The following is a 23,042-nucleotide window of genomic DNA, read 5'->3' on the forward strand; positions in this document are numbered from 1 at the left end:
AATACAATTGAAGAAATATTATTTGTGATAATAAAAAATATGCTGAAAAAATAAGAATATTACCTAAGATTAAAATACATGCTGTGAAAAAAATCTATTCAGTAATTAATATTTATAAAGAAAATATGTGAAAGAGATACAAAATTAAATAACCCCACTATTACAAATAAATTCTCAACAAAAAAACGTTAAAATTTGGTTGATTATGACGTGTAAAGGCACGTGATGCCGCTTTAGTATGACGTCACAAAAATGGAATCATTATCACGTAATAATGACGTAACAAACACAAATAGAGGTAACAGCTAATAAGATTTGAGGTTTCGTGGAGGTAGACGCGTCTTTTGCCGATTTGTGACGTCATCTCATATTGTTATGACGTCACAAAAGGTGAAAGTACCAAAGAAGTGAGGAGAGGAGAATTGGAGGTAGATATCTTCTCTTCAATCTTTGCATAAAACCCGGTTTTTGTCTGACAACCATTTTGTGGAATTTTTTAAGATTTTATCAATAAAAAAGGAAAATTATTTTGTTAATTAAAAAACTTTGCCTAAGTAAAAAGTTGTAGAATTTTTCTAAAGTAAATTTGTATCAAAGAAAAAAAAAGTTTCAAATCCTCCAAAAAAGTAAAAAAACTCCTCCTAAATGAAGAGAGAAAGAAAAGTAAGAGATCATGAGGTAGTACTTGGGGGAGGCTGCTGGAGCTGCTGCATCCACAAAAGCTCCTCTTCTTCCTGCTCCTCCGGAGGAATGAGGAGTTGTTGGGAGGAAGAAGGCATGAGGAGCATTTGAGGGGGATCAGGCGGATGTTGGTGGACATATTGATGTTGTTGCTGCTGAGGAGGAGGAGGGATTTGCGGGATGTAGTGTTGTTGTTGTTGTAGTCTCATACCAGCCTCTTGTTGTTGTTGTTGTTGTTGTTGAGGATCAAGGTACATGTGACTGGGTCCAGGCATCTATGACATCACAAAACCCAATTTATGACATCACAAAACCAAATTGTTTAAACAAAAATATTGTTTGAAAATCCAATTTTAAAACTTTACAAAAATAAAAAGTTAAAAATAATTCAAATTATTTAAATTTAACAATTTTAAATGGCATACAACTATAGGTAAATGCTATAGACTACAGAACAAGCAATATTATAAACCATTTTAAATTTTTCACTCCCCAAACTTGACATTTTTTAAAATAAAGTTAAAAATAGCGACCTCATGTTGTGGTGGAGCGTGGTGTAATTGTTGATGATGGATTCCATGGTGGTGTTTAAGTTGTTGTTGCACCACTGCCTCGTGTGTTCGTTGAAATCCCTCCCACATCTCAGGTGGCTGAACATAAATCAAATTTTTAATTAAAAATTTTTTAAAGAATTTTCAAAAAAAATTTAGTTGCTTTAAGACAGTCTTTTTATGGCAAAAATGTGAAGTCTACATGTTTAAACAAAAGTTAGTTAAAAATTAAACAAATTTTTCGCCTCACCCATTTTCTGGGTCTCCCTCTTGGTCTTTTCGGCGGTCTTTCGATTCTCTATAAAAAATACATTAACTAATCAATTCCTAACCAGCTAATCATACTTCATGCATAATTAAAACTTAGGTACTTCCCCACATTAGTCAGGAAAGTTTGGATGGAAGGGCCGAGTGTCAGCAGTTTTTTTTTATTTAGTTACAAAATCGAAATTAAGAATAATTTTGCCACATTTCCCGAGGGGTTTAAAATGTGATTTAAAACACTCGCAGTCTTGCCGGCCCAAGAGAGAACAGGGCTAGGTCAAAAATGCAAAGATAAACACAAAACTGGACATACATGACAGATGACAACCTAATTTCGACTCTGTGGACCAATTGCGCACCAACACTATTAGATTAACTTCGCAAATTGACAGTTTTACAGAAAATTTAATTAATTTTGGGGTGGACAATATTAGGACATTTCAAACACAGTATTTCAATTATTGTAATTTTAAAAATTTAAAACTTTGCAGTTTTAATATAAATTAAAATTATTTAATACCAGAAAATGATAATTTTAATAAAATATTAAAGTAATTTTCATAACTTACCATTACCTCTTTTCTCTTAAAGCAAATTTAAAAAATTAGTAATTAAAAATAATTTTAACTTTAATTAAATTAAATAATTAAAAATATAAAATCTTTAAATTAATAATCAAAAAAAGTTTAATTTAGTATGTCATGGTCTATACAAATTTTATATATATTTTCTTTATAAATAATAAAGTATTTACATATTAATGGGATCAGACAGTTTACTATTAAAAATGCTATTTTAAATTAAATTTTATACAAAGTTTAAAAGTTGAAATTTACCTTTCTTGGCTTCTTGTTTTTCGATCCTTTCGGCCTCCCTCTCGGTCTGCTAATACCAGCTGGTTTGGGTGGCTACAAAATACGAGTCAGACATTAATTATACATGCACATATGTCCATCATATTATAAGGTTAAGTTACAGTTTATATCTGTAAACATATGTGTCATAAGATTATAAATATAATTCATATCAAGTCTGAGTCATCACTCATGTGCTTATGACAGTAAAATTAAATGCTTATACAAGCTGCAGTTCACAGACACAGCCAAGCTTTGCTAATAGAATATTTATAAATTTTGGGTTCATCAGTTTGACTCCAGCCAAAAGCATTGCCATTTTTAATTAAATTCGGCAAATGTGCTTGTTTCAGTGCATTTAAAAAAAAACTTTTTATATAAGTTAAAAAAGGAACTAGTTTATATATATATATATACATCCTTTGTTGACAATTTCCTGTACTTATTTAAATAAAGTTCAGGCAATTTTCTATTTTAAATTTTCCAAAATTAGTATTTGAATAAAAAGCTTAAAGTGTTTAACTTACATGAATACGAGGTCTTCCCGGCCCTCGAGATCTCATTGTTGAAGAAGTTCCCTGCTCTTGCTCTGCCGGGAGGCGATAACTTGGCCCCGGCTCGTCGTAGAAGTACTCTGAGGGTTGAGTAGGACGCTTTGGAGGGTACTTCCCCTCTTCTTCTTCCTCTTCTTCGCCCCCTGGTGGCGGTGGGTCCATTTTTCTCTTGCTCATTCCTACGAGAAAAAATTTAACAAAATTTAATTAAAAAATAAAATTAAACAAAAATTTTGAGCCTGATAAATTAAATGATAACAAAGGATAATCTACTTTTAATTTGGCTGAACCAAACTTGGTTTAAAAATTGATGTGAGGTCATTTAAATTAAGTAAATTGCACATGTTGCTTGTGTGCTTGCAATCATTTTTTAATCAAGAAAATAGGGTTGCTGGCAATGTCCTAATAATAAAAAAGCATAACAACTTAATGCAATATGTCATTGCCTACTTTATATTTTATTATATAATCTTATTATCTAACTTAGAATTTAATGATTGTTGTAATAAGGATTTTATTTTAATTAGGATTATTACGAAAAAACGCATTTTTTATCTGAATTTAATTGCAAGTCGAAAATTAAATCTAGACTTTATTGGAAGATATTTAGTCGATTGCGGCACAATTCCAGCTTTTTTGGATAAGAAAATTAAATTCTCCCGACAAGGGCTTATCAAATATTAATGAGCTGCGCAGACCATTTTTGCAAGACCGAAAGTTAAAACTATATTCTCTATATAAAATGAATATTTCTTTTTATAGAAGTGCTATATTAAAATGCCATACAACTCTTCTATTTTAAGAATTAATGCTTCTCTTTAATCATACAGCTTTACATATTTTCTCATCATACCAATATTAAACTTTTGATTGCTATTAACTCGACCGTACTATTAACTTTTTAATGTTTAAAATATAAAACTAGAGTACTTACCGATTGTTTTGAACACACACTAAAAGCAACGCAAAACTAGTTTAAACTGATCGATAAATTCAGACAAATTTAGACTCAGATTTCTCAAGTTCGAAAAAATAATTTTAAAACTTGAAATATAATTTTTAGAATAAAAAAGCTGATTTTATAGGAAAATCTGTTAATCCAAAGGGAAATAAAACCCCCCTCCGAAAAATGAATTTTTATTATGAGTAAGACTTTAAACTTTAATTTTAAATAAAAAATACAAGCAATTAAATATGTTTCATAAATTTTATGCCCACAACACCATATGGAAGTGTTAAGAAACTGATTTAAGTGTAATATGCCATATGGTTTATATAAAAAAAAATTTCGATGATTAAGAAAAAAAATTCGGGAAAAAAAATGAAAAAAATATTCCCAGACCCAAAAGTGCTTCATAACCCAAAATTAAAAATTACCAAAAAAACAGAAACCAAAAGTCAAAATCAAGTTTAAATTAGGAGCTAATAGGCAACCGAAATGTAATGCTTTTTTTTCCTATTAAATTAAAAACTATATAAAATCATAATCTTAAATTAAAAAATAAACTAATAACTTTAGCTCGAAAACTTACCAAAAGTTATTGGTTAAGCTGGTTCTATGTTGAAATATTGCAAAGCAGCAGTGCTGATATGTCGAGGTAGTTATATAATGTACTAGAATTGAGGTTAAATTGGTTCTCTTCATTCTTTATGATCTACACATATCACACCACCTTATAACAAGGCATGTAAATTCTTTGGTTGTGCAATATTTTTTACTTCAACATAACTACACTCTTAACAAAACAAACACTGCTTTGCTGTTGAAAAATGAAAAAAATATTGCAGGATAAGTTGAATAATTTTTCTTAAAATATAGTATCTTGCAGATCCTTTACATAATTTATGAAATAAAACATGGTAACTTGCCAATTTAATGCAGCTTTGTAATGCTTAGACCTATTTTCTCATTACAACTGCTTATAGAATACCCAACATGATAAACTATTAAAGCATTTGCACAATTCAGCATTAGTAAGAGTAACAAAACGAAAAAACACGTGGTTTAGATTACATCGAATTTTTCAATATTAGAAGCTTACGACCGAAAAAACTCAAGAATTTGACAAAAATTTAACTTTAGGATTAACCTTTTATTATCTAAATTAAATTACAACAAATTACATGGCTTAAATAATTAAAACAAACTAATTAAAACTTTAATTTAAAAACGTCTTCAGAATTGCACAACATGTGACCTAATTTTCTGAAGACATTGCACGCCTCACTGATTTCCATATTTTAAGTCTTCAGAACAGCTGTTTTTATTAAAAGGTCAGTTTTAACTTGGCTAAACTATCTTTACACTACATAAAATCATGTTTAATTTGTTTTTTTTATAAAAAGGATGGTCTGCAAATATTTAAATAATGAAATTAGGTGGCTAATTCTACATTTTTTCATTACTGATGCAATTATATTGCTTCAGAACGTTCCTATGAATTAGTTACCCTACTTAAAAGCTACCTTACAAACTATTTTGAACCATAAATCGTAAACAAAATGTTTAGTAGAACTATTAAAATCTTTTATTAGTCAGAAAAAATACTGCAAGAAGGTATAAATATGAATTGTACCAATATGTTACGAAAAAAAAGGTTGTTACTTTAAAAATAACAAACTATAAGCACCATAATTCGAATAAAATTTATATACCACTACTATGTAGCAGATGAAATTCAACATTTTTATGTTAAAGAGTTGATATTAACCACTTGGCATCGTTGATTTACACAGAAATATGCTGAACATAATGGTAATAAAGATATATACAAAGTGTCATATATATAAAACAACAAACAGGTAAAATGTTTAATTTGATTATCAAATAGTTAATAAAAAAGTCAAGGCAGATTTTAAAACGTTGAGGTATAATAAAAAGTTGGAGAAATTAAACCACCATCTTGCAAAAGTTAAAAAATATTCGTAGCACCGTCAAATAGGTTAATAAACAAACAAAACAGGCAACAATTTTAACAAAATTGCGTAACTTAGCACCGTCAATAGGATAAAAATGTATTTTTATTATATTATTTTAATATGCGTGTACCAAACGTCAAACAAAGGCAAACTTAGTTGAAAAATTCCCTTTCAAATTATTTGCACATTTACTTTTACAAGTGTACATAATCCACCCTACATTGGCGGAAAAACATCGTGGGCCCGAGTAGCTGGGGGTGTTAAAAGAGGTCTTCCTTGGTGGTGGGTTATCATTGAGTTGTTGGTGTAATTCCGGGATAACAATAAATCTAATCGGTTGTGAGCATTTGCAACTAAGGGTAGAGCATGATTGCAGTCTGAATCATGGGTCGAAACACCGTTTATCTAGTTAGAAAATTAAGTTTTACCCACTTCAAGACAGTAACTTTTTATTGTTAATATAAAAGGCTGACTTTAAGGGCCTAAACATAAGGTAACATTCGTTACATCGACCCAATCTCGAAATAAAAGTTTAAATTAGTAAGAAAGTACTGACAAAAGTAGAAATTAAAAAAGTTTTTTAAAACAAAAATAAGAATAACTTTTAGTACATTTCTGTAGTAAAAAAATTTTTAGTTAAGGCTTTTAAACCAGATTTTCCAATCAACAAAACACGATATAAAAAATTTAAGAAATATTTAATTTTTCCTTGTGTTTAATTTCTTGTTTACAACCGCAAAAAAGCTTAAAATTAATTAGTTTGGCCAATACCTTAATAGCTTTGGCATAATCTTGCACACCAATATTTAAATGATAAAACATTAAAATATTCAATTTCTAATTAATCAGACCTATCGTATTTAAAATTAATAATTAATAAATTGTAATCTTCAATACCGTTTAATTACTTGTAATGATAAGACGATGGGTTTATTTAATTGTAAAGCTTGTGGAAAGGTTAAATTGTCTTGGAGTTCAACTGATAAAATTACCGAGAACCATTTTACCGAATTGACATTTTTTCGAAAACCAAAATTTTAAAACTGATATTTTACCGGAATTTAGCAGGGTACGAATTAACGTTTAAAAAACGATTCGCTAAAAATGAGGTTGAATTTTTATTAGGTTCAAGTCATAATCTTCGTTTTTTTGTAACACTTGACGTGTTGCGTGGCATTTTTAAAATGTAACGTATTGTTAAACAATGGTTAAGAATATTTTGCACGAAAAACAAGACATTTTTAATTCTTTTAAGGCTGTGTTATGCATTTAAAAAATTGCGCAACAACTGAACGACCTCGGTAGCGAAATTTACGCATTGCCAAAACATGGAAAGTTATTGTTATTAAATGCCTTATAGTAACCTACATTTACGCAGGATTATAATGATGTAATTAAATTAGTGTGAAACCGGTGTAAAATAGATCGTAAAAATATACACGAGAGTTTTATCACTGCCTGAACCTTTTTTGGTTGATTCGCTAATTCGAATATATTTGTAAAAAAACGATTCGCTAATTTTAAAAAACGATTCGCTTTTAGCGAATAGCGACCCGTTATTTCGTTCCCTGTTTAGGTCAACATTTTGTTAGAAATTAGAAAGCATTTCCAACAGGGGAGTTTTAAAAAAGGTGTTCAATTAATAAGCGTTTTAGAAAAAAAAAATTATTTTGGTAATGTGGTTTTAGATGATATGACACAGATTTATCACAGCCAAAAAACCACACGACCAATACCTTATTTATAACGTTATATTTACCTGTAATATACGATCATATGGTAGCACTCCGCCCCTATAAGCTGGCCCACCAGGTTTAATAGAATGAACGTAAACGCCAGGTTCGATTTTGCCATCGGACAAAGAGAATCCGAAATCAGCTTCAAATCCTTCTTTAGTTATTGTGACCTGGCAAAAAGTTTGTAAATTACCATTTTTATTATATATCTCTTTGGGAAAGGGTGAGTTGTTGTGATATGTTAGGGCTAATCGTAAACGCTGGGCTCAAGGGTGATTAATGTGGCATTAGTGCGGCTCAAACCCGGAACCTTAAGGCTTTAATACATTGCTATGTCCACTACATTCTATTGGACAAGGTTTTTTGTTAGGACTAGTTACTATCTAATAATTGGTTTGAAAAAAAGTAAATGTTAAAATATTTTAAACATGAACAACTTAATATTAAGATTGTAGTATTCCAAATTGCGCCAATATTTAGCCTTACTGTCATATTTTCGAAGCGAAACCAACAAATTATAAACCAACCTTGTGTAGTTGTTGGTGGTAGTTTGGAGTATGTGATTTCATTACCTCCCTCCTTGAATAACTATCATAAGAGCCCTGTCTTCTATGGTAGGGTTGGTTATACTGGGGTATATGGGGTTGTGAGGTGTAGTGGGGGCTGGTATATTGATGGGGTGATGGGTTGTAGTCGTCGCTTTTAAGAGTTAACTTTGTCTAATAATAATAAGATTTTATTAGGTCATAATACAATATGTTTTACATAGTAAAATATATAATTATTAAATGGATATTATTTACATTTTAAATTATGTTTTTTTTGTATATTTTTCACCTCTAAATCTTTTAAATAATCCGACGATTGCCCAACTGATTGTAAATCATCGATTGCACTTTCCCAATCTACTGACTGCAGTTTACTAAAAGAGCAAATATATAAAATTTAATTTTAATTTTACTTAAGACCAATTAATAGGTATTAAAAGCTCTCTTTCCCAAGTTTTAATGGCCCCTATTACCTTGTATCTGGTGATCTTTGATTTCTGGCGCGAATTTGCTCTCTGGTTCCCCAAGTGTCCGAATACGTGCGCGAGCCTGTATCGTATCTAAGTAAAAAAAAAATTTAAATTAATAACAAAAAAAAATTTCAGACTTTTTAACTTAAATTCTTTACGTCATAAGATATTACGTCACAACTAATGTCATAAGATATGACGTCACATAAAACCCAAAATTTTGACGTCATCAACTTACTTATTTTTTAGCGTGTCGAAATGTTTTTTATTCGGTAAAATAGGGTCTTTAATTTTCGGTAACCTTGACATTGTTGAAGATTTCTCGGGTTTCTTTTTTCCCATTATGAGAGGAGGAGGATCGGAAAACGAGTGGGAGAAACTATTTGGAGGAGCGGGAGAATGGTGGCTTCCTATTGGTTGAAATTATTTAATTTTTTTTTTTAAATTAACAAAAAAAGTGTTTTAAAAAAATAATTTGCAACCTATTAATAACGCGCCTAATTCACTTTGAAAAAATTACAAATCTATAATAATAAACAATTATAAAAATACCTAAATAACTTTATTTAAAATCCAAGTTAATATGAAAAAAGGGCAGCGTGGTATAGTGGTGGTAACGTTTTGCTTCACTACATGAGGTCGTGTGTTTGATCCCCACTGCTCTCATGCTGTTGAGTAAGGCGCTATAAACGGTATGAACTCGTGCTGAGTCAGCACTTAATCAGCAGCTTAATTACCGGGCAATTATAATCTATCCTAAACTGTTAAAGTGAACTAGAGACTCGGTTGGAATAACTGAAGTTACGTCATGTTTAAGTCGTGAAGTCAACCTTCAAATATTAAGAATAGAAAAATATGAAATTTAAATAAAAGATCCACTTACCCACACTACTTCTTGTCCGATACAAATCTACACTTGAATCTTCCCACAATTCTACAGCACTATCAATACTCGGGGCTCCAGCCGGACCCGGTCTTACCCCCTTCACGTGACCGGATCTGACGTCATCGTTGGAGGAGTGGATGAGTTTCATCCGTTGTGGAAGGATGTCGTCTTCCGGATCACTAAGCTCGGGCGGAGAGTCGGTCTAAAAATTAAATCAATAATAATAATTTTAATACGGCTTTTTGATATCTTTATTCTCGGTGTTAGAAGGTTGACTTTATGACCTAAACATTGAGTACCATTTGTTACCCTGACTCAGTTTGGAATCGTCTTTGACAGTTCGAGATTTTGTTATCCTGGTAATATTGACCTTTTAACCTGATTGTAGTAAGTTTGTTTAATACCTTACATGTTTTAAACTAAAACGTCAGTGGGCCAACTAAGGGACAAAAATTTGGAAGAATTTTAACTCCTTTTATCGTCAAAACGTTACCCGTTCCAAAAGTGTAATATACCGGTAATAACATCGGACTACGAACCAAAAGGTTTTGGGTTCGAGTTCCACCAAATGCCACACTATTCGCTCTTAAGCTCGGCGTTAGCTATAGTTTAAATATCACGAAAATTATCAGAAAGTTAATCTAAAGCTTGTGTAACAATAATTAAAACCAACTTACAAAATGTTCTTGTTTTTCCATCGTACTTGTCGAAAACTGAGTTGGTTTCGGTTTAGGGGAATAAACCTTAAGTTCCTCCGATATTTGTCGTTTAATCTTCAAGTTGACAGTTTCACCAGCGTTTCTAAGCAACTGGATGGCCTCACTCAATGGTTTTGCTCTCAGTGAAACATTGTTAATGGATAAGATCTTGTCGCCTTCATGTATAGCACCAGTTCTATTTAAAAAAACATTTTCAAGCGCTGTTAGAAGTTGCAAAATGATTAATTGTAAAAATTTAAAACTTTTTTTTAGTTTTTTTAATAAGCAATACAAATAATAATGTTTTTTTATATTTTTTTTTGAAGTTGTAAAAAAAATTATTAAAAAATTATTTTAAATTTTTCAAAAACAAAAAATGTTGGATTTCTATTTAATTTAAAAAAAAATGTCCCCAAATTTATCCTCTTTTGTCCCCTTACCTTGCCGCTAATCCTCCTGGGGTAAGACCCGAGATAACGACGGGGTCGAAAGGCTCCTCCGTCCCCGAAATAGTGACCCCTAGTGGTCCCCCATGACGTTTTAGTTCAACTGTATAAGATATTGAACGACTAGTGTCAGGTTCTTCTATAAATAAATTTTTTTTTTTGAAGATAAATAAAAGTAAAATTTAGACAGAAGATGAATTTAAGTTTAACTTAATTTTTAAATTGTTTTCATATAAAAAAATTACACAAAATTGTACTCAAAAAATTAGAAAATTAACTTAATTTTTTAACAGAATTTGAACTAACCTACATTGTTTTTACAAAGTAAATTCCAAAATATTTTACCTGAATTTTCTTCATCTTTCTGTACTTTCAATCTGACCACATCTTCAGCGCTCGCAAGTAACTCATGAGCGTCCTCTGGTGAGCAATCATTCATCTTGACCCCATCTATTGCAAGTAATCGATCTCCTACTTCCAAGGTTCCGGTTCTGTGTGCAACTGAACCTTTTTTCACGTTGGAAATCAGTAAATATTCTCCTTGATGATGGCCTGTGGGACCTGGAAAAATAATAATTTTAAAATATTGGTAGCAGTTTACAAGTTCATTAACTTATTAGAGGGTGCCCTACAGACTGCATTTTAACCCATCCGGTCGGCTATAAGAAACCAACTGATGCTAGATGGTTGCAACAAATGTTTATTTCTAGGAATTTACTTGCATACACCAACGCCAGTTTTTTTTATTTTGAAAAGTTTTTAAAAGCACAAGAAAAAACAAGAATTTGAGTTATTTTAAGGGGTGTTTGGTTCAATGCCAGCTAACTGCTGTTATGCCAAAGTGCTCCTTAGTTAGGTTTTAACGTTGCTTACACCAAGCCAGCCATACGGTTTACAATCATCACAATATCGTCTTATTAGTATAACAAAAGTCCGGGTTGTTGTGACAAAATTTATTTTTTTACATTATAAATTAAATATAAATTAATGTTAACTCACAACTAACAACTATCCCAAGATCGACCCCTCTTCGTTTAGGAAGTTTAGCATGAAAAGTTCCACTACTTGGTAAAACTGATTCTGCTACATCGAACTCTATCTCAAGTAAAACCTAAAATATTATAATAAATTGTCACAAAAATTATGTTTAAAGAAGTATTTAAAAAATTAAAATAAATACAATAAATAGAAAATTAAAATAAATATAAATGTTGAAATTGTTTTATACATAGTAATAACAACATAAAAAGAGTTTTAAAAAAAGGATAATAATTAATTGTTGCTTACAAAATTTCAGTTTTAAATACTTGATATTTAAGGTTTTTTTTAGCTATTTTTGTACCTGCCCCTCTGAGTAGGCATCACTTAAAAGTTGGTTAATTTCTTCTACGTTGTAAGCTTCGCATGGAAATCTGTTAATTGAAACCAATCTGTCCCCTGTTTGGATCATTCCACATCTGAACAAGTTTAAAATAGTTAAAATAATATAAATAGAGAATGTGTAACGGTAGCACAATATTCAGAACACAAGCTAGTTTATTTATCATTATGTTTAACAATCACCTGTAAAAATCTGCCGTTTTAAATGTGTTACAAAACCTAGTAAAAGTCGCTTTATCTAAGGCATGGCATAACTGAGACGCCGCTTTATCTAAGGCATGGCACAACTGAGACGCCGCTTTATCTAATGCATGGCACAACTGAGACGCCGCTTTATCTAAGGCATAGCATAACTGAGACGCCGCTTTATCTAAGGCATGGCACAACTAAGACGCCGCTTTATCTAAGGCATGGCACAACTGAGACGCCGCTTTATCTAAGGCATAGCATAACTAAGACGCCGCTTTATCTAAGGCATGGCACAACTGAGACGCCGCTTTATCTAAGGCATAGCATAACTGAGACGCCGCTTTATCTAAGGCATGGCACAACTAAGACGCCGCTATATCTAAGGCATGGCACAACTGAGACGCCGCTTTATCTAAGGCATGGCACAACTAAGACGCCGCTTTATCTAAGGCATGGCACAACTGAGACGCCGCTTTATCTAAGGCATGGCACAACTGAGACGCCGCTTTATCTAAGGCATGGCATAACACAACCAATTTCTCTTGTTGCCCCAATTTAGCTCTAATATTCTGATAGTTTGGGATACCCTTAATGGAACAAACCACGATCCAAAAGGTTTCGGGTTCGAGCCGCACCAATGCCACACCAATCGCCCTTAAGCCCGGCGTTTACAGATAGCTTAAACACGTCACAGCAGCCCACTTTTTACCGAAAATATGCAAAAACTTTAGATATTGAATGACAGCAGTGAGAATCGAACCCAAGATTTAAAAACGTTTGTTTACCTTTGCGCTGCTCTTTCTGGTTCGACGTAAGCAATAACTGGCGCTGAATTTAAAATCTCGGTGGAGAAAATACTGCCTTGTAATTGGATGCCAAAATTCGGGGTCAAAGTTGAATTGATCACGTGGTCGTCGTCGTCATCGGTCAGTAAAGGAACCTCTATCGCCTCAGTGTGGACGATTTGGTTTCCGCTCAAGAAATCAGTCGAAGCTAGTGACACTAAAAATAAATTTAAAAAAAATTAATAATATGTAAAAATTAGATTTTAAATTAATTTATTAATTAATATCAGTAATATTTTTTTATCAAAAATCTTTTTATTTATTTTTTAATTGATGGTTTTTTAAAAGGCTAACTTTTTTAAAAAGGCTAAATAAATATTTTAAATCAACAAATTTTTATTCTAATTGATAAAAAAAACATTTTTTTCATTTAAAAAAGTAAAAATAATTATTCAAAATTAACAAAAATGCAAATTTGGGAATTTTAAAGCCACATGATTAGCATGATACGTAAGCAAGCTCCTTAAAACGTAAGCAGAAACTCCAGCCAAACACAACCATTGATTGATTAGAAGCAAAACTCGAAATCGAACAACAAAAGTAATTCGAAACAAGTACGCACCAGTTAGCACAAGAAATTAAAAATAAATTCTCTGTTCATTTAACTAGAAAGATAGCTAGATTTTTCCCAGCACCCTAAACCGTGTTTTATTTAGAATACAGATAACAAACTTGAAAATTAGATAAAATTACTGTGTCTGCTTACAGGCCAGGCCATACATAGTCAGGATTTTTTAACTGATAAAAATTATATGAAAAAAAATTATATAAAAATTTTTTAAGTGATAAAAATTATATGAAATTTAAATTTAGCGTTTACAAAATTAACTAATTATAAAAAAAAGCGTTAATCAGACAGTTTATATAAAGATAAATAACTAAGTTTAATACTACTGCGGGTTATATTAAGCATGTGTACATTGTATTATAGCATATATAGCAAGCACAGGCTTACTAGAAGCAGGGGTATAATAAACGCAGACCAAGTTACATTTGTTGTGCCATTTAACAATTGGTCAAAATAGCTAAAATAAGTCAAAAATTTAATCCTAATTTAAATTTTCTACAAGCGAGTATAATTTCAATTTAAAAGAAATACAAAATGAATTATTGTATGCAACAACTAATTAATTAAGCGTTTTTAATTAATAACCAATCTAATCACCAGCCAAAATCTAATAACTTAATATTTAAATAAAAACGTGCAAATCTACTGCTACAAGCTTTTTTGCGTCTTACTAATTTTTTCCCTTTTTTGCAAAGTCCCAAAATTGTCGGGGTCGCCGTCCAACCTACCTTTAAAAAAATCAAAAATTTCAAGTAAAAAAATTAAGTATTTTTTACCCATTTTTGAGTTTAAAAATCCCCAAAAATTAGGCGAATAAAAGTTACATAAAATTAATAAAATATGTGAAATTCTACTACATCTCGATAAGGGCAGGGCATTCTCAAATAACATTGTTACGCTTCACCCACGTCATAAAGAGTAATTGATAACATATTAATACTCATTATTTGGTTAGAAATACAACTAACAACTATAATCATATAAGGTATTTAAGTTATGAATTGTTAAAGTTAGAAACACAAAAAATGTTTTATGCAAACAATATCAAGTCGTTGGTTTAAGCTTTCAAAAAGCAAAATCAACTGAAAGTTTTACAAGCGGATTTTGACAACTTTTTGCTGTCAAGGATTAGGAACAATTGACAAAGTCAATAACTGATAATCTTAACTTAAACATTGTAATTTAAAAGACCAACGCAAGGTTAATTTATAGATATAGTAACAAGATAAAGGTGTTAAAATCAAAGTTTAGTCTTTAAAATATTATACCGAATTTTTTACGTTTTTTTTTGCAGAATTTTTGACAGTTTTTAATATAACATTTACACCAATATTGCTGTAGATATTGAATTTAATTTAGTTAATAAAAGTTGGCTAAATAGTCCACACCCTAATAAAGTCAATTTAATAAAACGCGATATTAAGTTTAAATAACCAACATATATGTTAGAAAGCTCTGCAAAAAGGTCTATTTAAATTGAATTAACCAAATCGTTTTTTTTAAGTTTAAATATAATTTTATTAATTTTTTAATTAAGTTATCGTTTTTTTTTAATAATGTTTTTTGTAATTTCAACTATAAGCTAGCAAGCGTCATTATCAGAGTTTGGTAAAAGTAAAGTAGATAAAAAGATCATTAAAAAATTATATAAAAATATAGTGAAGAACCTATATGACTTTTAAAATTAGAAATTTTGTTTTATAGATTTGATATTTATAAAAAAAAATGTTAAAAAAATGATTTAACAAAAAGTATGAAAAATTGTTGGATATTTTCCTATGGAATTTTCATTTTTCTGCTGAAACAAAACCTTGGAATAACAGTTCTATTTCTTAAAGCTAATGTTGATTATGATATAGTTTTAGTGGAGAACTGTACATGTACTTCTGATTTTAACTGTGTGCTGTTAGCTATTCTAAAATTGTGCCACTGCACAACGAACAACATCGACGATATTGAGACGATTTCGAGGGAAAACGAAGCTAATAATGCCGTGAGTTGGTGGTATACTGTACCGGTAACAATTTGTTGTAACAATGCCCCGAATTCAAATTCAAATAAAGTTGTTTTAAAAAATATCATCGACTATTCTTATTCTGCCAGTATGCGGTTGAGATACTGTCAGAAAATGGTCGATTCTGACGATTTTTTTACAATCTACGGACTTGAAACTTTTTCATTTACAGCACCAATATTAAACGAAGTATCAAGTGGTTATATTAACACTGGTGAAACCGACCTAACCCGAAAATCAAGATCATACCGTGACCACTCCGTAGCGTTTGTTCGAAAGGATTCGTATGGTGGAGATAAAGAGTTAAAATCAATTACGTATTTCACTTCAATACACGAGAAATTGAACGAAAAATTAGAGCTAGCTTTAAAAAGAGGTCCCGACCGGTTAATCCAGCACCCGGACCAGAATGTTATGTTGTTTATTATATATGGGGCTGACTGAATTTATTGTGTTTTTAATATGACGTGGTGCTATACGCATTGAAATATAATTTAATATGCAAAATTGATTTATAAATTTTTAACCAATGAACAAAGTAGATTTAAATAGAAAGTACTAATTAAATTTCTATAAATATTTTAATGCATGTGTAAAAGTGGTTTATAATTCAGCCTAACTTATAATTAAAATTACATTCACACCATTACCACTTATACCAATTAAATCCTCCACTTAATTCACACGAATATTATAAGTACAACTCTATACATTTCACACATATATAATTTCATGATGTTAAAATATACCAAGTAACATAAGTACCACAAACCACAGGCAATGTTGCATTAAATATTTAGTTTTACTAAGCGGAACTTAAATCAATCTAGAGTTACAGACGAGGTGTATTTTGGTGATGATTTAGGCATAACTCTACATGGAAAAGAAACTTTTTTCTAAATACTACTAGGCTTTGCTTTTTTAAATGGTTTTAACTGCTGTTTTATTTTGTCTAAAAATGTGTATACGGTAGTTATAGTACGCTGTAAATGTTGGCAGTTATTTAACACATATTTAAATATGTTAATTAAGCGCAAATTAAGTCTAATTAAAAAATATGTAAAGAAAAAAAAATTACTTTTTTTATCAAAATTTTATCAGAAACTTTTTAATTTCAAGGATTGGCGTTAAATTTTGAGTAATAACACAAAATTTTAAACATAATTTAACCTCAAACATAGAAGTTCAAAATAACTTCAATCTCTTAATCTCTCCAGTAATTGACCACCACAACTTTAAAGTTTAATTATTAATTTATCAGCACATTTGGTGATGATGGCCAGACGATAATATCTGCATAACAAACAACACAGAAAAAATCGGGCATTTTTCTCACACTGATTCGTACATTATGTTAAAGTGGACAACATAGGAGAGCACCAACCGTTATGAATGTTGTTTTAGTTAACATAAATAGTTAAGTTTCAGGTTTCCGTCAATTTTACAGACAACTTGTTGTAACTTTAAAATTATTTACAAAAATAGCGCAAAAATAATTCTATAAACCTGATAATTAAATACTCTATCACTAACTATTCTTTTAAAATTAAATTAGTTACATAAATTGAGTTAAAATATAGAATTTTGAGCATTTAAATCTGTCAATAAATTTAATTTTTTTGTATTGTAAACTGTATGCGTTTTATACAAAAAAGAAATTATAACTAAACGGGTTTTTTTTTGCTTGTTTAACCTAATTCACTTTACATCAAAGTGAAACAAATTATAACCTGTTTTTAATTTTATAAATACTAAAAAAAAAAATTTCAAGTTCTAAAAAAAACAAATTTTTTTTTTATTTCTTACTTGCACTTGCGCTATATTTTCCTCTCTGCATTTTTCTTCGACTAAACCTTCCGCTTCCCCCTCTATTATAACCCAAGGTGGCGCTGTTAGAGGGGTATCGGCCCCCCACAAATCTGCTGTTGAGGGCGTGCATCGATTGTGACGTGATAGTCGGTGCAAATCTGTTCTCTGTGACGTAATAATGTTAATTTATTTTTGCTAAAAATTAAATAAATATTTTATCTTCCTTCATAATACAAGTTTATTATGACGTCATACTCACGGTTGAATGGTTTGGCGGCAATCGCGAGACGAGCCACTGGTAAAATCTCTAATTTAACTTGATCGGAAACAGAGTTGAGCATATCTGAAGCTTCTTTAACGCTCACTGATTGGTTGGTCATTGTCACGTGATCTATGGATAGGATTTGGTCGCCAGTATGTAAAGCGCCACATCTGAAAAAAAAATTTTGTTATTTTGATTAAAATAATTAATTACATTTTTAAGGTGTGTTTATTAATTAATTTAATTTATTAAACAAAGTGTTTTTTTATTTTTTTAAAGTTTTGATTGTGAAATTTAATATTTTTTAGCTTAAATAATAATTAAATTTTTGTTGCGTTAATTAATTAAAATATTTAAAACAAAAGTTTTTTAAGTTTTAATTTTTAACTTATATTTAAACTTTTGTTTTATTTAGAAGTGGTTACTGTTTGTTATTATTTAAAAGCGATATAATTGAAATATTTAAACAATCTTATTTACAAAATAAAGCGCAGATAACCAAGATAAGAAGTTGATATTTTGTAAACTTTAAATTTTGTTTAAAAATTTTAAAACTTTATTTACTAAACATTTGGCTCAAGTAATATAAAAATAAACAAATAATTTTAACTTGTATGTCCTTTAAAAGAATTTAATTTGCTTTTTAAAGTCAATTTTAACAAAATAAAAATGGGAATTAAATATTTTAAAAATAAAAAATTAAACTTTTATCGTTAAAAAAAACTTTTTAAAATCGACAAAAAACGGAAAATTTTTGAAATATTTTGGCCGCCAATCAATCTGTGAGGTCTACGAAATTTAAACTTATTTAAGTTAACATCATTCTTAATCAATCAGCATTTAAATGAAAGCACTTAAAACTAAGGCTTACGTCTTCTCAACCGTATTACCACGAATTGAAGTAAACTTAAATGACTTCGTAGATTCCCGTGACTAGTTTTGTAAATTTTTAACACAAAACGACCGGAAATTAAACCCGTTACAAAATAGTATTTTATTTTAACCCAAAACTTTAAACTTATTAAGGTTTATAGGACCGCAGTATGTTTACTATACATTGCATTTCAACCTTAACTTTATATCAAATAAGAATGCTGTCAAAAAACTACTAAGATGTGCCATTTGATCTTGTTTTAATTTGTTAATTTATCGCAGACCGCTTGACTTTAAAATTTTGATATTTTGTTCTTTAACTGAATATATTAATTCTCGTATTTTTGTTTACTACACAAAACCATTAATTTTTAGCTTAAAAAGACAAATTTAAAGCACAATTATTAGGCAAATCATTGCCCTGTCTAGTTTTTACATGCACTAGAAAATAAGGTACATTATGAACCTGGTCGTATTATTCAAAAAAAAACTGGCTAATTTATTTTGGGTTAGATAAGAGTAAGTATTGTCAGCAGTAAGCTACAATAAACCAATTAATAAAAGGCTTACAATATTCTTATAGGTCAAATTAACACTTTACCTGTCTGATATGCTTGCAGGTTTAACATAATCGATACAAATACAAGGTTTCTTTCTGAACGTTGACTTGGTCAAAGTTAAACCTAACTCGGCACCCGGAGTTTTCGACATTTCGATTAAGAGTGGACCACTCGCATTTGCTACAGCTTCTAAAAAAGTAAAAATATTGGTCGTTAATGCTTAGAGTTTTGCTGTCACAAGGTGTTTTTTTGTATATCTTTATTCTCGTTGTGGAAAGGTCAAATACGCGACCTAAACATAGAGTAACATCAGTTACCTGACCCAGTCTCGAGTTGCCTGTGGAAGTTTGGGATATTATAGATTATAATTGCCTGATAATTATGCTGCTGATTAAGTTCTGGCTTAGCAGGAGTTCATACTGTTTATAGCGCCTTACTCAAGGGCGCTACAGCATGAGAGCAGTGGGAATTGAACCCAAGACCTCATGTAGTGTAGGAAGTGTTCTAACCACTCACCGCGTTGCCAGTTTTGTCAGTTTCTGTTTATTTTAATTAACCTGATAATTGTTTTTTTGTCTTAGTAGATTTACAAACTGTTAACGTGAAGTTTAAAATATTTTAAACCCTCAAATTCCCGACATTTTTGATCGATTAATGTTGATAATAAACAAAGATAAAAACCACTTAAATAAGGAAGTTATTTGATGTAAAATCTTAGATAAGAAAAAGACATTAAACAAATTTTTATATCGCAAATCTTTGACGTGAAAACGTGATATGAAACATATATGCAAACGTAGGATAAAGATTTTCTTGTTCATTTAAAGTCTATATACTTTAAAACGTTAAAATATATCAATTGAAATATTAATTGGTCTATAAATCTATTGTGTAAATAGTGTTAAAATACTTTTTTCGTTAAAATACATTTAAAAAATATTACAAAATTACAACCAACGCTCTACATGTTAATTTAAACTGTTTTTTAAATACATGCCACCAATACACAAATTGCCAACAAACAATTATTTTGACGATTTAAACGTCGAGACAATATAGTGTTTACTACGGGAAGAAATTAGGGCCAATTGTCTGCTAATATGATACAACACTCTAAACTATTATAACAGCTTCGCAAACATAGAAGTAAAACCACATACTCAAACTACTTGTAAAATGAATAGGAATATAGGTATAAATCACCAACACAGGCAATTTTTCTTTTATAAAATATCTTTTTAAGTATATTAAAAAGGTTATTTTAAAATGTAAGCTTACCCATTACAGATACATCATATTCGATAGTTAGTTGGGTATGGTCGTTACAACATCTTATTATATCACTAACTTGATCCAAAGTCATCGATATTAAAGGTGTATTTCCTATTGCTATTATTCTATCCCCTGTTTTAAGGCTCCCTTCTCTAAAAATAATTAAAAAAAAAATTGTATTACAATTAAGTGTGTACTTTATGTTAAAGCCTATGTTAATAAAACATTACAAAAAAACATTGGCAGCGTGGTGTAGTGGTCAGAACACTTGACTTTTCTACATATGATCCTGGGATCCTCACTCCTCTTGTGCTGTGTCGACCTTAGGTACAGCACTAACCTTAGGTACGGCACATGAACTCCCGCTGAGCCAGCACTTAATCAGAAGCGTAAATATTGAGCATTTATAATCTTTAATATCCCAAACTGCCAAAGCGACTCCAGACTGGGTCTAAGTAACTGATGTTACTCTATGTTTAGATCATGAAATTGACCTTTCCACATCAAAAATAAATAATAGTAAAAGGAGAGTTTTATGTAAAATCAAAAACTCTTTTTTAATTTAGAACATAAAAAAAATCCACAAAATATACTTAATTTAAACATGAAATAAATTTAAAGTCAACCTAGTTGAAATTAAGAATCTTACTTATCAGCAGGTGATCCAGGTGAAATATTGGTTACAACAATCGGTCGAACTTTACAATATTCATCATTATGACCCCCCCTTAAAACAAAACCGAACGAATTGTTGATTTTTCGCAAGTGGATGTCAGTTGTCTTTTGAATAATACTATTGGTTTGTACAGCTAAAAATTAATTGTTTGTGTTATAAATATATTTGCAACTAAAACTTGTTTATTCCATCTACATAAGCACAACCAAAATATATTTTTTAAAAAGTAAAAAAGTTTAAATTTAATACAAACAGCTACAAACAATTTGAACAACTTAGTAACAGGCTTTATGCCAGTTAGTTTTTTTTTTTTTAAATCTTTTTAAAAATATCCATTGGTTTTGCATAGGTTTGTATGACTTTCTTTATATATGTAGAGTTTAAAAACAATATCATAAATTTAAACTTTATTAAATAAATATTTTTCTTATAACTTACTAGTGGGGGGAAGTCTGTATTCAATTTCCAAACAAACTCGTTCACCAATATTTTTCAACAAGCTGATTATTTCACCGTGCTTGAGTTTGGAGGTTCGAATCCCGTTGACGGAGGTAATAAAATCATCAATTTGAAGCTGGTCACTTCTGTTTAAACACAATAACAAAAATTAAAAAATTTATATTTCCGTCAAAAAATACCTTTAAAAAAAACTATTTTTTTGTATATATCTATATCTTTCATGTAGAAAAGTCGAATGTACGCCCTAAACATAGAGTAACAACTGTTACCCCGTAAGTCTCGAGTTGCCTGTGGCAGTTTGGAATATTATAGAAAGTAATTGACTAATAATTATACTGCTGATTAAGTGCTGGCTTGGTAAAAGTTCATGTCGTTTATAGCGCCTTACTCAAGGCCGCTACAGCTTGAGTTCACAGGGGATCAAACACAGGACCACATGTATTGTGGAAAGTGTTCTGACCACTAGACCACACTGCTGGTTAAATTATTTTATGTGGAAAAATAATGTAAACTAAACAAAACAAATGTACAATAAGCTTTTTCATGTAAAAACTTAAATTTAATATTATATTACTAATTGTTTGGGATACATTTTAATTCAAACATTTTAAAATAATAAAATGACTTTTATAAATTGTTTATCAACAACTTACTTAGCAGCAATACCAGTACTTCTCAAGCTTGAAACTCTTGGTCTGGATTCTTTATCTACACCACCTGACACAGTTAATCCCAAACCACAACCATCTGTCTTCTCTAAATTAACCACACAGGTTCCTCTCTCTTCATCTGTGAAGTTTAAACATTTTAAAATTGACATCAACAATTTAAATTCATAAAATTAACATAAAAATGAAAGAATTTAACTTTGTATTTAAAAATCTAGTAATAAAACTAACTGAGACAATAACACCCCTAAAAAACACCCCTAAAAAAGAACTTCCGATTTTCATTTTAAAATTATTTTTCCTGAAGTAAAAACTATTATAAAAAAAGTATCCAATATTACACTATATATTTGCAAATTAAATAAATATAAACCTGGTATTTCATCGGGTTTGACTACGACGAGTTGCAATTCACTTTCATCCGCTGTTTTCCTTCTTGGCTTTTCTACAAAAAACAATTTATATAAATTTAATTTAAACCACATATTAAAAATAACAATCACATTAAGTCTTCTTTAGTATTACCAATTAAAAAAAAACAAAAAAAAACAATATTAATACTTTTTACCATGATTTTCTTGGTCTGGAGAAGCTAGACAAGACAGTTTTCTAAAAGGCATTCTTTTAGTTATATTTTAAACCATCAGATCATAGGTGAAATTATGCTTTTTATTCTGTTGCTAGCCAAGTAAAAAACAGCTTAAACTTCACTTAACTTTAATATTATTTTACTAAAATCGTCACTTCGTTTTCAATACCCTATTCGTCTTAAATAAACACATACGTTATATAGAATACAAAATAACTGCAATAGCATAGCATACAACATAGACAACTGAGTTATGTTGCCAGACAGTCTA

The 23,042-nt window shown here is 30.2% G+C and overlaps 3 protein-coding genes across 4 annotated transcripts; 1 reads left to right on the forward strand and 2 right to left on the reverse strand.

Moving 5' to 3' along the window:
* Positions 1–4,598, reverse strand: LOC145750674 (uncharacterized). Its single transcript, XM_082566751.1, has 6 exons — positions 4,437–4,598; positions 2,878–3,083; positions 2,333–2,404; positions 1,483–1,530; positions 1,215–1,331; positions 1–956 (listed from the first exon to the last, which is right to left on the reverse strand). Exons 2-6 carry the CDS (start codon positions 3,079–3,081, stop codon positions 672–674), a joined length of 726 nt encoding a protein of 241 aa, XP_082422877.1. The 5' UTR covers positions 3,082–3,083; positions 4,437–4,598; the 3' UTR covers positions 1–671.
* Positions 4,599–5,444: 846 nt separating this feature from the next.
* Positions 5,445–22,941, reverse strand: LOC145751530 (glutamate receptor-interacting protein 2-like). 2 transcript variants are annotated; one of them, XM_082567703.1, is made up of 23 exons: positions 22,751–22,941; positions 22,556–22,627; positions 22,168–22,303; positions 21,494–21,639; positions 21,029–21,188; positions 20,386–20,531; positions 19,149–19,296; positions 17,672–17,844; positions 17,410–17,577; positions 14,261–14,317; positions 12,962–13,178; positions 11,950–12,064; positions 11,607–11,718; positions 10,953–11,168; positions 10,602–10,746; positions 10,141–10,357; positions 9,461–9,665; positions 8,816–8,987; positions 8,581–8,667; positions 8,397–8,481; positions 8,087–8,278; positions 7,583–7,729; positions 5,445–6,228 (listed from the first exon to the last, which is right to left on the reverse strand). In XM_082567703.1, the coding sequence occupies exons 1-23, from the start codon at positions 22,800–22,802 to the stop codon at positions 6,040–6,042; spliced, it is 3,357 nt and encodes a 1,118-aa protein (XP_082423829.1). In that variant the 5' UTR covers positions 22,803–22,941; the 3' UTR covers positions 5,445–6,039. The 2 variants fall into 2 exon arrangements, with proteins under 2 accessions (XP_082423829.1, XP_082423830.1); XM_082567704.1 differs by lacking the exon at positions 14,261–14,317.
* Positions 15,298–17,120, forward strand: LOC145751531 (uncharacterized). The gene has a single exon (XM_082567705.1). It carries the CDS (start codon positions 15,343–15,345, stop codon positions 16,045–16,047), a length of 705 nt encoding a protein of 234 aa, XP_082423831.1. The 5' UTR covers positions 15,298–15,342; the 3' UTR covers positions 16,048–17,120.
* Positions 22,942–23,042: the final 101 nt, after the last annotated feature.

Source organism: Corella eumyota, chromosome 4 (assembly GCF_963082875.1).
Source record: "Corella eumyota chromosome 4, kaCorEumy4.1, whole genome shotgun sequence".
Classification (NCBI taxonomy): domain Eukaryota; kingdom Metazoa; phylum Chordata; class Ascidiacea; order Phlebobranchia; family Corellidae; genus Corella; species Corella eumyota.

Bases quoted from the DNA above. Each gene is read 5' to 3' on its own strand.
- LOC145751530 (XM_082567703.1), bottom strand. From the start codon at position 22,802: ATGCCTTTTAGAAAACTGTCTTGTCTAGCTTCTCCAGACCAAGAAAAT. The intron at 21,189-21,493 runs GTAAGTTATAAG...ATTAATTTTTAG, and splicing joins ATACAGACTTCCCCCCACTA to CTGTACAAACCAATAGTATT. The intron at 10,358-10,601 runs GTAAGGGGACAA...TTTTTTAAATAG, and splicing joins CCAGGAGGATTAGCGGCAAG to AACTGGTGCTATACATGAAG.
- LOC145751531 (XM_082567705.1), top strand. From the start codon at position 15,343: ATGAAAAATTGTTGGATATTTTCCTATGGAATTTTCATTTTTCTGCTG.
- LOC145750674 (XM_082566751.1), bottom strand. From the start codon at position 3,081: ATGAGCAAGAGAAAAATGGACCCACCGCCACCAGGGGGCGAAGAAGAG. The intron at 1,531-2,332 runs GTAAATTTCAAC...TATTTTTTATAG, and splicing joins AAAACAAGAAGCCAAGAAAG to AGAATCGAAAGACCGCCGAA. The intron at 1,332-1,482 runs GTGAGGCGAAAA...ATTTATGTTCAG, and splicing joins GAGGGAGACCCAGAAAATGG to CCACCTGAGATGTGGGAGGG.